This window comes from Dromiciops gliroides, chromosome 1, assembly GCF_019393635.1.
Source record: "Dromiciops gliroides isolate mDroGli1 chromosome 1, mDroGli1.pri, whole genome shotgun sequence".
Taxonomy (NCBI): Eukaryota; Metazoa; Chordata; class Mammalia; order Microbiotheria; family Microbiotheriidae; genus Dromiciops; species Dromiciops gliroides.
The window spans coordinates 168,297,582-168,311,750 of NC_057861.1; the positions used below are offsets into that span (position 1 = coordinate 168,297,582).

A 14,169-nucleotide genomic window follows, 5' to 3' on the forward strand; every position below is an offset into this window, starting at 1 on the left:
TTCATGTAGTTATAAGAAACTGGTGACAAACTACCGCTTTCTTCTTTCTACTTCATTGTTCTCCATAGTGCCACTTTATTCTGGTTTATCACTTACACCAAGTTATAAGTATTTGCCAATATAACTTGCTGTCTTCCCTCCCCTTTGTCCTTGTCCTCAATCCTGCGAATATTTTTTCTTTGACCTGCAGCAGCTGCCACAGGAAATGAATAAGGATGCTGATGTCTGCAGGTGGGAGGAAGTGGAGAGTGGCAATCAGAGCTGAGAGATTTAATGGAAAACTATACTATCACAGTTGTTCTCTTTTGTTGCCCTCAGTTGGATTTTCTTTTTCTCTCTCTCTTCATTCCATCCTCCCCAACGGTGTAAAGCATGATTAACTCCAGAGTCATAAAACTTGAGTTCAGATGCCAGCCCTGCTACTTAGAACCAATGATTCCCTGGACAAATCTACTCTCCCCAGGCCTCAGTTTTCTCATCTATAAAATGAAAGACTTGAACTAGATCTCTTCTAATGTCCCTTCCAGCTCTAAATCCATGACCTTATGGACACCCAAGTTCAGTTTACATTCCTTTGTCAAACCTGATACTTGGAGATTTTGAGGAAGATGTTTCTGTCACATTGCAGGCTGTTCACAAACCTTAACTCAACCAAAGATGTTACATTTCTTATCAGTAACACCTGTACCTCAAAACAACAACAACAACAACACCTTTCTTCAACACTTCAGCCCTGACAGTGTTTCTCCCTCTTCCTCTGTTGCCAAATTTAGACTGTAAGTCTCATCATCTGTCACTTTAACACATTGTATGGCTAATTTAAAGAAAAATTGGATATATAATTTTACCAGTGTAGGGAGATCTCAGAGAAAGAACTTCCTCTCTCAATGCAGGTCATTGCCTTATCTGCAATTTATAGCATTGAAGTGTTGCTTGGGGTACCTGTGGGGGAAGAGGGGTAGGTGGCTTGCACAGAATTACACAGCCAGCATGTGACAGAGCTGGGACTTTAATTCAGATCTGTCTGCCTCTAAGGCCAGTATGTCTCTTTCCAGTATGTCTCACTGTCTCTTATCATATCATATGTATATTACAGGGCACTGTGATAGGCTCCATATATACACATATATGCATGTATGTATGTATATATGTATGTATGTATATATGTAATAGGCTCTCATTAATTTATTTTTATGATCAAATCCTTCCAGTGACCTGGCCCTTCATTGGTGTCCAGATGTTTAATTTTAGTGTGTCTGACTCTGAGTACCATTCTGCCCCCCTGTGATAAAGATCCCTTGGGTACAACTCTATTTTGATGCCTTATCACAACAGGAATGTGATCCTTCTTGCAGGCAATTCACAAACCCTGGCAGATACAACTTTTTGCTGGGCAATGAGGGTTAAGTGACTTGCCCAGGGTCACACAGGTAGTGAGTGTCAAATGTCTGAGGCTGGATTTGAACTGAGGTCCTCCTGAATCCAGGGACAGTGCTTTATCCACTGCACCACCTAGCTTCACCCCAGATAGGACTTTTCAACCTTATCAAGCTGAAAAGGCTTTAAATGCAAGTCCAGCAACAGATAGTGTAACTATCATCCAAGGAACAAACCATCCAAGTTTTCAGAGTCTCATCAGCAGGGGGTTGGTTAAGGACATTTTATGAAAAACCATCTCTTAAGGCATATAGGGGTTATGATCTACTTCACATTTGCTATCACATGTCCTGGATGTTTTGAAATATAAGTGGTACAGCTCCATTTGCAAGCTCTTTGAAAGGACCTGTCATGGTGCCTTGCATGCAGGAGACATTTAATAAATATCTGGTGATTTGGATTTCTGTAAAACAGTCTCTAATAAGAGTATACCCAAGATTTTTCTATATAGTAGGAAGCCTACAAAGACTAGGGCAGCCAGGTGGCACAGTGGAGAGACCGTTAAGCCTGGAGTCACAAAGACCTGAGTTCAAATCTGACCTCAGACATTTGCTAGTTGTGTGATACTGGGTTAGTCATTTAACTCAGTTTCCTTATCTGTAAAATGAGTTGGAGAAGGAAATGGTAAATCAGTCCAGTATTTTTGTCAAGAAAACACCAAAATGGGGGCACAAAGAGTAGGACAGGACTGAAATGATGGAACAACAGCAACTAGAGATTAGGAGATCAGGTTAACAGGACTGAAATGTGGGGAGCATTGTCTTATAGAGACTTTGTAGCCTGTTCCAGGACAATTTTCAATGTATTGTGTTATTGTTAATGTTGTCTTTAAAGACGCCATTTACTGTGCTTACCTTTGATCCAGTAATACCACTGCTAGAATTATATCCCAAAGATATTCCCCAAAAGAGAAAAAGACCTATTTGTACAAAAATATTGATAGCAGCTCTTTTGTGGTGGCAAAGAATTGGAAATCAAAGGAATGTCCCTCAATTGGGGAATGGCTAAACAAGCTGTGGTAGATGATGGTGATGGAATATTATTGTACTATAAGAAATGAGAAGCAGTATGATTTCAGAAAGGCCTGGAAAGACATGCATGAACTGATGTCTAGTGAAGAGAGTAGATCCAAGAGAACATTGTGCACAGAGACAGCAATATTGTTTGATGACTTTACTCTCAACAATACAACGATCCAAGACAATCCCAAAGAACTATTGATGAAACATACTATCCATGTCCAAAGAAAGAACCGATATTAATAGAACACAGACCGAAGCATGCTATTTTTTTACTTTCTTTCTTTTTTTTCTTTTATCCACACTTTTTTTTTTTTTTAGTGAGGCAGTTGGGGTTAAGTGACTTGCCCAGGGTCACACAGCTAGTAAGTGTCAAGTGTCTGAGGCCGGATTTGAACTCAGGTACTCCTGACTCCAGGGCCAGTGCTCTATCCACTGTGCCATCTAGCTGCCCCTTATCCATGCTTTCTTATGCAAAATGACTAATATAGAAATGTTTTGCATAATCATGCAGGTATAACCCATATCTGATTGCTACTGCCTCAGGGAGGGGGAGAGGAGGGAAGGAAGGAGGGATAAAAATTGGAACCCAAAACTATAAATAAAAATGTTTATTACTTTAAACAAATAAAATAGTTTAATCAAAAAAGTTGCCATTTATTTTTCTTTTCTTGCTTTAATCAGGCATTAAGTATTTATGAAAATACTACCTGTAGGTAGTGCTGGGTGCTGGGGACACAAAATCAAGAAAGCAATGGTTCTTGCCTTCAGGAAGCATTGGGAGCAATAATAGTTACATCTATAAACATCTAGGAAATGTATACAAAATAAATGCATAAAAACAAGATCACTGGGTGACAGCAGCTGTTGAGAAGTTAGGAAAGACCTCACATAGCAATAGGTGACACCCAAAAAGAGATTTGGGGGAGAGCATTCCAGGCCTGGATGACAGTATATGCAAAGATGTTTCCCAGGGAGAATGCAGCCTTTTTGGAGGAAAGGGGAAGTACTTTGAGGAGAGACTGAGCACAGGGTCTAGAGATCATCTGGTCCAACTTCTTCATTTTAAAAACGAAGAAACCAAGACCCAGAGAGATTAAATAGCCTACCAAGATCAATACACAGGTACTAAGCAGAGGTACTAAATAAAGGAGATTTAAAGCTCAGACTTCAGCTCCTTTCTTCTGACTTCATTCAGATCCAGACTCCAGACCCTCCTTCTTCTGAGAATGTGAGGAGGAGTCTTAGAGGATTGCTTGGCATTCCAATACCATCAGAGCTATGTGCCCTTAGCAATTCTAGAGAAGAAACTGGTGATGGAATTTGCTTTTAAATTTTATTTTTATTTTCAAATTCTCTTCTTCCCTCTGCCCTCTCCCGCATATATTGAGAAGGCAAGAAATATGACATCCATTATACACATGAAGTCATGCAAAGCATATTTCCATATTGGCCATATTCTAAAAAAAAAAAAGCAAGAAAAATTAAGAGGAAAAAATGCTTCAGTCTGCAATCTGAGTCCATCGGATCTCTATCTGGCGGTCGAGAGCATTTTATATCACAAGTCCTTTGGAATTGTGGTGGATCATTATATTGGTCAGAGTTGCTAAGTCTTTCAAAGTTGATTCTTTTTAAAATGTTGCTGTCATCATGCAGATTGTTCTCTTGGTTCTACTCACTTCACTTAGCATCAGTTCATATAATTCTTCGAAGGTATTTCTGAAATCTTCTTCATCATTTCTTACAGCACAATAATATTCCAGAATTTCTTAAAAAATTACTGAAGGGGCAGCTAGATGTTGCAGTGGATATAGCACCGGCCCTGGAGTCAGGAGGACCTGAGTTCAAATCTAGCCTCAGACACTTAACACTTACTATCTGTATGACCCTACGCAAGTCACTTAACCCCAATTGCCTCACCAAAAAAAAAAAAAAAGTAAGAAATACATGAAGCAACATAGTACAAATATTGTTAATCTCATTTTACAGATAAGAAAACTGTAAATAAATGACTTGCCCTTAGGCATAGTCATGGATTCAAACTTGTTTCCTAACTCTGGACCCAACATACTTTCTACTATACCACACTACCTCTCATAATTATATTTTGCCATGATTGTGTTTAGTGGTCTTAAGGCTAAAGAAGAAATAGAAACCTACTCAGATATGGACAGAACTTGTGACTTCTCTGGAATATGGATTTCACATATGAGAAAATGTATAAGCATATGTCCAAAAATGAATTATGATTCCTTTAAAAAAAACACAAGTAATTTTCAATCTTCCACTGATGTTTTACCCCAAGGCCCCACTGTGGCACAGAAAGCCTGAGTTCTCAAAGGCTATGACAACATGGATACCGAGCTTGGAATCAGGAAGACTCATCTTTCTTAGTTCAAATCTGGCCTCAGACACTTGACACTTATAAGATATATGACCCTGGACAAGACATTTAACCCTGTTTGCCTCAGTTCCTCATCTGTAAAATGCATAGAAGGGTTGTCATGGGTATTGGAATAGATAGTATCTACGCTGACAAAATTATATATATATATATATATATATATTTGCAGGGCAATGAGGGTTAAGTGACTTGCCCAGGGTCACACAGCTAGTAAGTGTCAAGGGTCTGAGGTCAAATTTGAACTCAGGTCCTCCTGAATCCAGGGCTGGGGCTTTATCCACTGCACCACCTAGCTGCCCCCCAAATTATATATTATTGACATATTAAATCAACTGCTAATTTTGAGTATTAATATTAATCAGATTATAAGCTCCTTGAGAATGAACCTTATATTATAATTCTTTACCTTTTCGTTACCTTTATCTTGTGTTATTTTTATGTATCTGTTATTCCATCTTTGTATTCCAGTCATCTATCACAGTGTATTAGATAGCATAGGCTTTTAATTTAATGTTTGTTGAATTGAACTGAATTTTATATATATATATATACATATATATACATATATATATACACATATATATACATATACATATATATACATATATATATATATATATATGATACCTACTAACGGTTAAATCACATCATTTTTCTTCATAATTATAGTAGGGACAATCGTGCTACCCTATTCGAACATATTTTCAATTAATGTAAACTATTGGCGGTTGGAAAGCTCTTAAACTGAAGAATTGTCTAAAAACACTCCCGAGCCCTCTTAGGGTGGTAACAATCTAAAGGACCAGTACAGCTTTTCTCCACTTTCCTTGACAGCAAGGGGGGAAAAGGGGTGGGGGGGGGAGAGGCCTGTGAAAAATAAAACCAAAACAATAGGCCCCAAACCCTGGAAATGCAGGGTCTGGTTTACATTTATCCTTTTCTGTAACAAGTCTGTAAGCAGCTTCCTCAGAGGGTGTGTCTTCACTTTCAGCTGTATTTTAAAAGCCACGTGTCAGCTAAACGCCTAGTTTACATCAAAAAAGAGAAACTAGGAGAAGGACCAAAAAAAGAAATCCACCCCTCCTGCTCTTCCTATAATGATATTTGATACAGAACTTATATGGCTTTTCTGCCTACTTCATGAGTTTATACCTTTTAACTGGTCTTTAAATCAAGCGGTTTCGAACTAGGACAGCGACAGTGGGTGAGGAAAGAGCTCAGTGTCCATAAAGAAGACAGCGCTCTAGAAAACCTCTCCCTCTTTAGTACCTTGTGGATCTCAGAATACCGTTTATAAGTTTGGAGCCTCAGAGCTAGTTGTGCGAATGAGGCAACGCCTCTCTTGTGGGAGAGAAAGCAAGGGGGAGCGCCTATTTAAATATAGGGTAGTCGAATCTTTCTATTGGCTTTCGTTCTTGTCGATCATCAAGGAAGGCGGGGCGACCCGGGGGTTGGAGTGTGGTACCTGAGAGAGGCTCGCATCTGAGAGTCAATGCTGCGCGTAGTGGGGAAAGAAGAGGCGAGGAGAGAGGCGCACTAGCAGACCGGGGATTATCGTTGACTTTTCTTCCCACGACACAAGCCTCTACTCCCGTTTCTCCCACCCCTTTTACGTGCCGGGGTTTTCAGTGCAGCTCCTTGTGAACCGAATGGAATACAAGAACCTTGCCGGTTTCTCTCGGGATCTTCATCAACTGAATTCAGAGATTTCTTAGAGGGGAGCGACTGTGGTGGGAAGGCAAGGGGAAAGGAATTTGTGAAAGAAAAAAAAAAGTTTGCTCTACTGGAGAAACTTGGCTCCTTCCTCCTGGTCTTTTCTTTTCTTTCTTTCTTTTCTTTTCTGTTTTTTTTTTTAACAAGTCCCGAAGCTCAACCCAGAGTGCGCTGCAGTACCTCTGTTGCTATCCTTTTTGATGTGGGGGCTCGCGTCCACGATGCGGGGTGCTTGCCCGCTAGCGTGAGCAGCTCCTGGTCTCCAGACTGATCCCTTCGTCCATTTCGCTCCACAGTGAGAGAGACGGACACTCAGACAGGCAGACAGACAGACTCACCAGCGCGCACCCTGGAAGGCCAAACGGGGCAAACGCACGTGGATGTGTTTGTGTGTGTGCTCTGGGCTGGCAAGGGGGGCGAAGGTGACACCACAGTGGCCTGCAGAGGTCCGGAGGGAGCCGGGCTCCGGTGCAACATTGGACTAGAAGCGACTTACCTGGAACTTGCTACAATCTCTTTGTACTTCCGCAGAAGTTGTTTTTGGATCTTCTCCCTCGACCCTCACTCATTCTGCCCTTTCGTTTCTCCCCCACCCCTCCAACCTGGGCAACTGGGGGAGCCTAGGAGGACCATGCGAGATAAAGACTGAGGTCCAGGAAGGGGAAGAGAGCCGGTAGCAGGGGGGAGGGTGGAGGGGGGATAATCACAGAAAGTGTCACGAGTGGCTCCCCCCTCCTCCTCCTCTTCCACTTCTTCCTCCTCCTCCTCCTCGTCCTCCTCGGTTCCATTTCCCAAGTGGGGATCCAACCGGGGGCCAGCGAGAGCAGCCCGGCAAGGGGGACCCGGGGCGGGCAGGCGGGGGATGCCGCTGCTGGGGAGGAGAGTGCAGTGGCTATGCTGGTGGTGGGGGCTCCTGTGCGGCTGCTGCTGCCCCCCGCCAGTGCTGCCCCTCCTGCCCGCCGCGGCAGCGGCCGCCACCGGAGGGGCGCTGCTTGGGAACAGCAGCGGGAAGAGCAATAGCCCGGGGGAGCAGCAACAACCACTGCAGCAGCCTACCCCGCAGCCTCCCTCCTCCTCCTCTTCCCCCTCCTCTGGTTTCCTCTACCGGAGGCTCAAGACACATGAGAAAAGGGAGATGCAGAAGGAGATTTTGTCTGTGCTGGGGCTGCCCCACCGACCCCGGCCTCTCCATGGATTACAGCAGCAGCAGCCGCCGCCGCCGCCACCTTTGCAGCCCGAGCATCGTGGGGCGCTGCCGTCCCCTCCGCCCCAGGCACCACCAGGGAGACTGAAGTCGGCTCCCCTCTTCATGCTGGATCTGTACAATGCCCTGTCCGCGGACGAAGGCGAAGAGAGGGGAGAGGAGGAGGAGAAGCAACAGCCCCCGCCCCAAGGAGGGGGCGACCGGAGGGGCTGGTCCCAGCAGCGGCTGCCGGCCAGCCGGCCCCTGGCTCCGAGCGCGGCGGCGCATGCCCTGCATCGCAAAAGTCTCCTAGCCCCGGGTCCTGGAGGCGGCGGCGGCGGCGGCGCGTCCCCGCTAGCCAGCGCGCAAGACAGCGCCTTTCTCAACGATGCTGACATGGTCATGAGCTTTGTGAACCTGGGTAAGGATCTACACTCAATACATATATAGATAACTACCTTTCGTTCCCTGCCGCCAGGTGACAGGGGAGTAACACTAAAGGGTAACACCAAAGACTGACGAAGGGTGGGCTCCCAGGAAAAGATCCCTGGACCGATAGCCGGTTCCACTCCCGGCTCTGGCACTAACTATATGAATTGGACAAATCGCTTTCTCGAGGCCCCACTTTTCTGCTCTGTAAGATGAGGGGGCTTGGACTGATGATCTCTATGATCTCTCCAGCTCTAGTCTATAAATCTGGGCTCTCCATTGCTATCTTTGGAGCTTCTGTTTGGGGAACTGGCTCAGTTAGGTGTTTTGGTTAGGCTACCACCTGTACTTTCCTGACTGGCTGGGTTCTGCAAACTCCCCAGAGGACAGGGAACAGCCCTGTAGTTGTGTGCTTTTGGTTATAGGTGGCAGTGGGGCAGGGAAAGACACTGTTAGGCTAACTTCTCCAGGAGATCTTGCCCTCCTCCTCCCCTCCCCTTTTGTCTCGACGGTTCAGTGGTTGGAAATGCCTGGTCTTGCTTAAAGGGAAGCATCTTGGCGCTCCTCACAGTCAGCGATTGAGAGCTGGGTGGTCAGGTATCTCCAAGTGGCCAGGCTATATTCAGTGCCCATCTCATTCTTGGGGAGAGGTTAAACCTGCTTGTGGAGCATGCAAAACCTAGGCACTTACTGAAGAAATAAAATTGGGGCAGAAAAAAAAAGGATGGATAAACGTTGGGACCTTGTTGAGAACTGTTGGGAATACTTCTGTAGGTAACAGTAGTGAATAGGTATTCTGCTGTTAGGGAGGCTTGGGAGAATTGTGTGGTAGCATTTATATACAATCCTGCATGTTTTTAGTCATAGTTCTGAAATCAATGTTTGGTGGATCCAAGTCATTCCTAAAGATTGAAAAAAAAATGGGAGGAGGTTGAGGAGGGCTTCAGAAACCCCAAAGGGTTGCTTAAGGAGATTTAAAATCTAGCTCTACTAATTTCTTCTGCAAACTGAATAGGTCATTCAACTTCTCACTTAAAGTTTCCTCATCTATAAATGAAGGTGGTATTTTCCCCCCTGAATGAATATTCCTTATATATTCTATTGACTCATTCATGTCTTTCCTCTTTCTTTCCCTTGGTGGAAGATGCTACTTTGTAATGTGGTTTGGTACAAAGTCCTTTCAAGAGAAAATATGGTTGTTTTTAGTGACTCTAAAGTCTAGTGTTCACACACGAATTTTTTTTTTTAGTAAGTTGCTAGAATTGGTGACTTGTAAGTTCCAAGACATGGTACATAGAATAAATAATACAGGGATAGATACCGTCCTCAAATGCCACAGAAAAGCCATCCAAAACCAAAACAAAACTAGTCACTTTAAGGGAATTGCTGACTTGCAAGCACTCCCCCAGTGAAATAGCTAGTTCTTCACAAATGAATCTAAAAACGATTCACAAGCATGTCTTCAGGTTGTTCCTGCTGCTGCTGTTTTTTGTTTTTTGTTTTTGTTTTTTTTGGAGGGGGAAGGGGAGGATAGACCCAGGGATGGCAAGGTAGAATGGTTTCTTAATAGTTTACAAAACAAAATCTCATAGCAGGTGCAGCCTTGGAGCCTGCCAACCCTGCCAATGTGGAATACTTCAGGGTCTGCCTTGCAACTTTTGTATCCAGGGATTTTGATTGGGCAAGAACTTTCACAAATGATGGCAGCCAAATCTGGGGTTGGACTACCTCCATGAAGCAGGCTGGACAAATTCTCATGATTCCAGGCCACTAAGCAATGGTTCCAGGGGCATCAGGCCAATACTGTTCCTTGTCTTGACTCCTTTGCTTCCTCTCCCTTACTTAACGCCCCCTTCTACTCTGGGCACATCCAAAAAGCACAAGTTAATCCACAGGTCAGTGGAAAAATGTCCAGTTGCTTTTTGGGGGGTAATCCCATTTCCAGCTAGAAAAATGTCCAGTTGCTTTTGGGGGGAGGGGTAATCCCATTTCCAACTAGATTCCCTCTTTGCCAATAATCATACTAATAAAACCAGAATTTCTGAGGGTATGTGGTCAGTAGGACGTCCCAGTAATGTTCATCCAAGGGCTATGTAGAAACTGCCCTATCGAAGGAAAAACTGTTCTCCATCCATTACGTTGATTTGCTCTAGGCTTAGACTAGGCTAGTCCTAGGCAAGACTTGAAGTGGACAAACATTTTTATTTTTATCTTGTTTTATGATTTCCTACAACCTCTTTGCTTAGGTTCAATCACAAACATTTAGGGTATATGGAGGGCAAGGCCCTGTGCTAGGTACTAGGAATACCAAGACAATAGAAACAATAGGAAAAGACTACTCCTAAGGAACTTTACATTCTGCTGGGGTTATGCCTGGTGCATAGGTAGGTTAAGAGAAGATAATTTGAGGAGGGAAGAAAACTAACAATTGGGGGTGTTTGTGAAGCTATCACAAAGGAGGGTCCCATTTTTTGTTTTTCAAGGACCTATCTACGTCCCATTTCCACACTGGTGAGGTTGTCCTTGCTGCTTGCTAAAGTTACAGATTGGAGAAATATTTGCAATTTCAGAGAGGACTTTTAAAAATCCACAGGAATGAATTTCAGAATTGCTTGTAGTGAAGTATAATATGGGACTCCAACTACTTTTCTAGTTTTCAACCAAGCTTCAGAAATTAATTTAGGAATGATGATAAGGAAGGCCAATAAAGTCTTGTGACATGTAATTATTTCAGCAGAGTACTAGGCCAGCAAATGTTATGAAGTTGGAAAAATTTCTAGCAGGAACCTGGTTTTTAAAAGTGTGTTTATTAAGCTCAAGGAAAGGCTCATCACCAGAGGGTTGAGCACAAGGTAGTGTTTTTTTTTTAATTACAGCAACTTAGGAAGATCAAATGATGTGCAGTCGTGGTAAGGGTCTACAAACTGATCAAGTCAGAGAATCTTGAAGTGCTTGAAAAGAGATTTTATCCTAAGAGGTAAAGTAGTTAATTATGTCCTCATGGACATAAAGAAGGGAGGTTACAGTGATTCAGTGGGAAGAACGTTGAATTTGAAGTCAAAGGGACTCAGAGACTCAGTTCAAATCCCAGCTCTACCCCCTTATAACCTATGTGACCTTAGGTAAATTATGTCACCTTCCTAATCTTCAGTTTCCTCATCTTTAAAAGAGAAGATTGGATTAGATGATCTCAGAGGCACCTCCCAATTCATCATCTTGTGAATTTAGTATATAGGAAAGGTGCTGCAGTCCAGTCCAGTCCTATTTCAGATACCAGCTGTGTAATCCCAAGCAAGTCAGCCTTAGTTTCCTCATTTGTAAAGTAGGGACAATACTAGGACTTACCTCCCAGCATTTTTGTGAAGATCAAATGAGATAACTTTTTAAATGCTTTGAAAACTTTAAAGTGTTACATAGATGCTAGCTGTTATTTGTTATTGTGATTTTTACTGTGTTTTCAGAATAAGGATTTGGGGAGCATGTTCCTGATTTCCTAATCTGTGTCAGTGGTATGTTGATGGCTACAGTTCAATGACTCATCTCTCATCAAAAACCACAGGAAGATCAGGTCCTATAATGTTGCTTTTGGCACATATTTAGAACTCACTGGGTTAAACATTTTATTAAGGAGTTACTCAACATGCATTTATTAAATATATACTATGTGCTGTGACTGGAGAAACAGCACAAAGGAAAGAGGTTACATAGTTGTAGACATGAATCTTATGTAAAACAGAGGATTTACTCATGAAATACATTTAAGTAACACTGAGGCCTTTCATCTAGGGTGACCATCAGGAAGTATGAATCAACAAGAGAAACTTTCTCTCTCATCTGAACTACCGGTCATTAAAGCCAGCTCATTGTTATTTATGTTGATTGTTTCAAATCCTTCATGAATGAACAGAATGAACATTTATAATGATTCAAGTACTTACAGCAACTTGGCCCCTGATGTTGTCTGCTGTTGCTACTGCTGTGAGTCTGTATAAGGTGGATGCCCATGCATGCATGCATGTACTTGAGCATGAATTCAATCAGTGCTGTTTTCCATTTGTTTTCTGATGCTAAGAATTTTTTTTTTGGCAACCCAAATAATTTGCCTTCCAGTCTTTGGTTTTCTAGAATCCACTTTTTAACAGGGGAAACAGACTGTCTTTTGCCTGCCGTGGTCTTAGTTGACCGTATCAAAGTCTGGGCAAATGTCTGTCTAGAGCTATAAAAAATGTTTACTGTTTCATATATTATTAATTTAAAATTTTTGATAAAATACATGGGATTTGTTATTTTTACTGTGTGAAAGTGTCAAAGTAAATGAAAAATTCAGGGCCTTGTAATTTCAGACCATTCACAATGCCTGGCACATGCTTGCTTATTGATATATACTTTTAGCATATTGTTATATGTCAGTTAAGATTTTCATTTATAATGAATCATTTTACCTGTTAATACCTATATTTCTTTTAGTTTATAATATAATGTATGTTTTCCTTAACTTACTTTAAAATATCTACATTTTTATTAGTGTGGATACTTTCCCACACATGGAGATGGCAACCCTTCCATGATTTAGCAGGCAATTTAATGAATTGTTATGGACAAAGAAAATGTCGCTCTGTGGTTTATTTCCTGGTAGTGAGTCTATCCAAACCATGCTAGACTAATCTTTTGACAATTGTTTGTTTCAAGTCTCAGTAGCAGATAAGCTTCTTAAGGGCAGGCACTATCTCATTTTGTCAGTGTTCAGCCTTATAATTCATAAGTACTTGATGGTTTGAATTGGATTTGATTGGTTGGGAGTGTATTGGATACTTGAAGCTTTTCCAAATTTGGTAAGATCTAACATAGCTTGTGCTCTGGTGGTCCACCTTTCTGGTCAGGAGTAACCATCATGCTTCATTATGATAAGACCTCAGAGTAGTATTTCAGTGGATAAACTGCACATGAAAGTAATAAAAGTTCAGGAATCATTCATTTGAACTGGTCCTTCCATTTCCTTAATTTGAATTAACAAGGCATTAATGTATACGGAAAGATATTAACAAAGAACTGAGAAAGTCAACATGTTCTCTATCTCAGGAAAAAACAGCAAGAAACTTATTGTGCTACAAATACTGGCAATCTTCTGGACAGAATCACTCTTGGGAAAATAAAGTAGAAGGAAAACTTAACCAGAATTTTCATTATTCATCTTTATAGCCAAGCATAATTTTTATCCAGACTTTGCCTTTTAAACACATGATCAGAATCCTCATCTTTTCATTTAAATTGTATCAACTTAGGGAAATTTAGTTACCATTCCATCAATGAACAAACATTTATTAATGACCTACTATGTTCAAGGAACTGTGGTAGGCACTGGGGATGCAAAGGCAAAAATGAAATAGTTCTTGCCCTCAAGGAGCTTCATGTTCCGTATGAGGAGACAACATGTATATAAAAAAGAATAAACAAAATCAATACAAGGGATTAGGAAAAGCTTCATGGGGGAGGTGACTTGAGCTGAGTTTTGAAGGCTGTTAGATATTCTAAGTAGACTTGAGGAGGGAGTGCATTCCTTTGCCCAGACACAGAGAATAAAATTAAATTTATATGATACTTCTAGAATGGAGACTTTGCTTATGAGAATGTGGTTTAAAATGGGAGGTGAAACACTCTTCTAAATAGTTTCTACTCTCTTAAATACTAAATGCAAAAGTCAGTGGCATTAGAAAAAACACACAGATGTACAAAGTGTTCTTAAACTAAGATCAAAGGGCAAGTAGATAGCATTGTTCAGATCACAGAAGGTGTTTCCTTTGGTTGTTCTTTTAGGAATGAAAATGCAATAGAGAAAAATCCCTTTAAGACTTGCTGAGTCACAGTCATCTCCTCCAACTCAAGGGCTGAATCCTTGCAGTAGGGGGTATAACCTCAAAGAAATGTTTCCCTCTGCTCTAAATACAATACACAAATCAATTCAATTCAACAAATATTAAGGCCTC

General features: G+C 41.8%; 1 protein-coding gene across 1 annotated transcript in view; it reads left to right on the forward strand.

Moving 5' to 3' along the window:
* The first annotated feature begins 6,335 nt into the window (after positions 1-6,335).
* Positions 6,336-14,169, forward strand: part of BMP6 (bone morphogenetic protein 6) — a 219,385-nt gene continuing 211,551 nt past the window's right edge. The window contains exon 1 of the mRNA XM_043985452.1: positions 6,336-8,177. Coding sequence (XP_043841387.1) covers positions 7,436-8,177 — 742 coding nt within the window. The 5' untranslated portion in view covers positions 6,336-7,435. The remainder of the gene's footprint in view (positions 8,178-14,169) is intronic.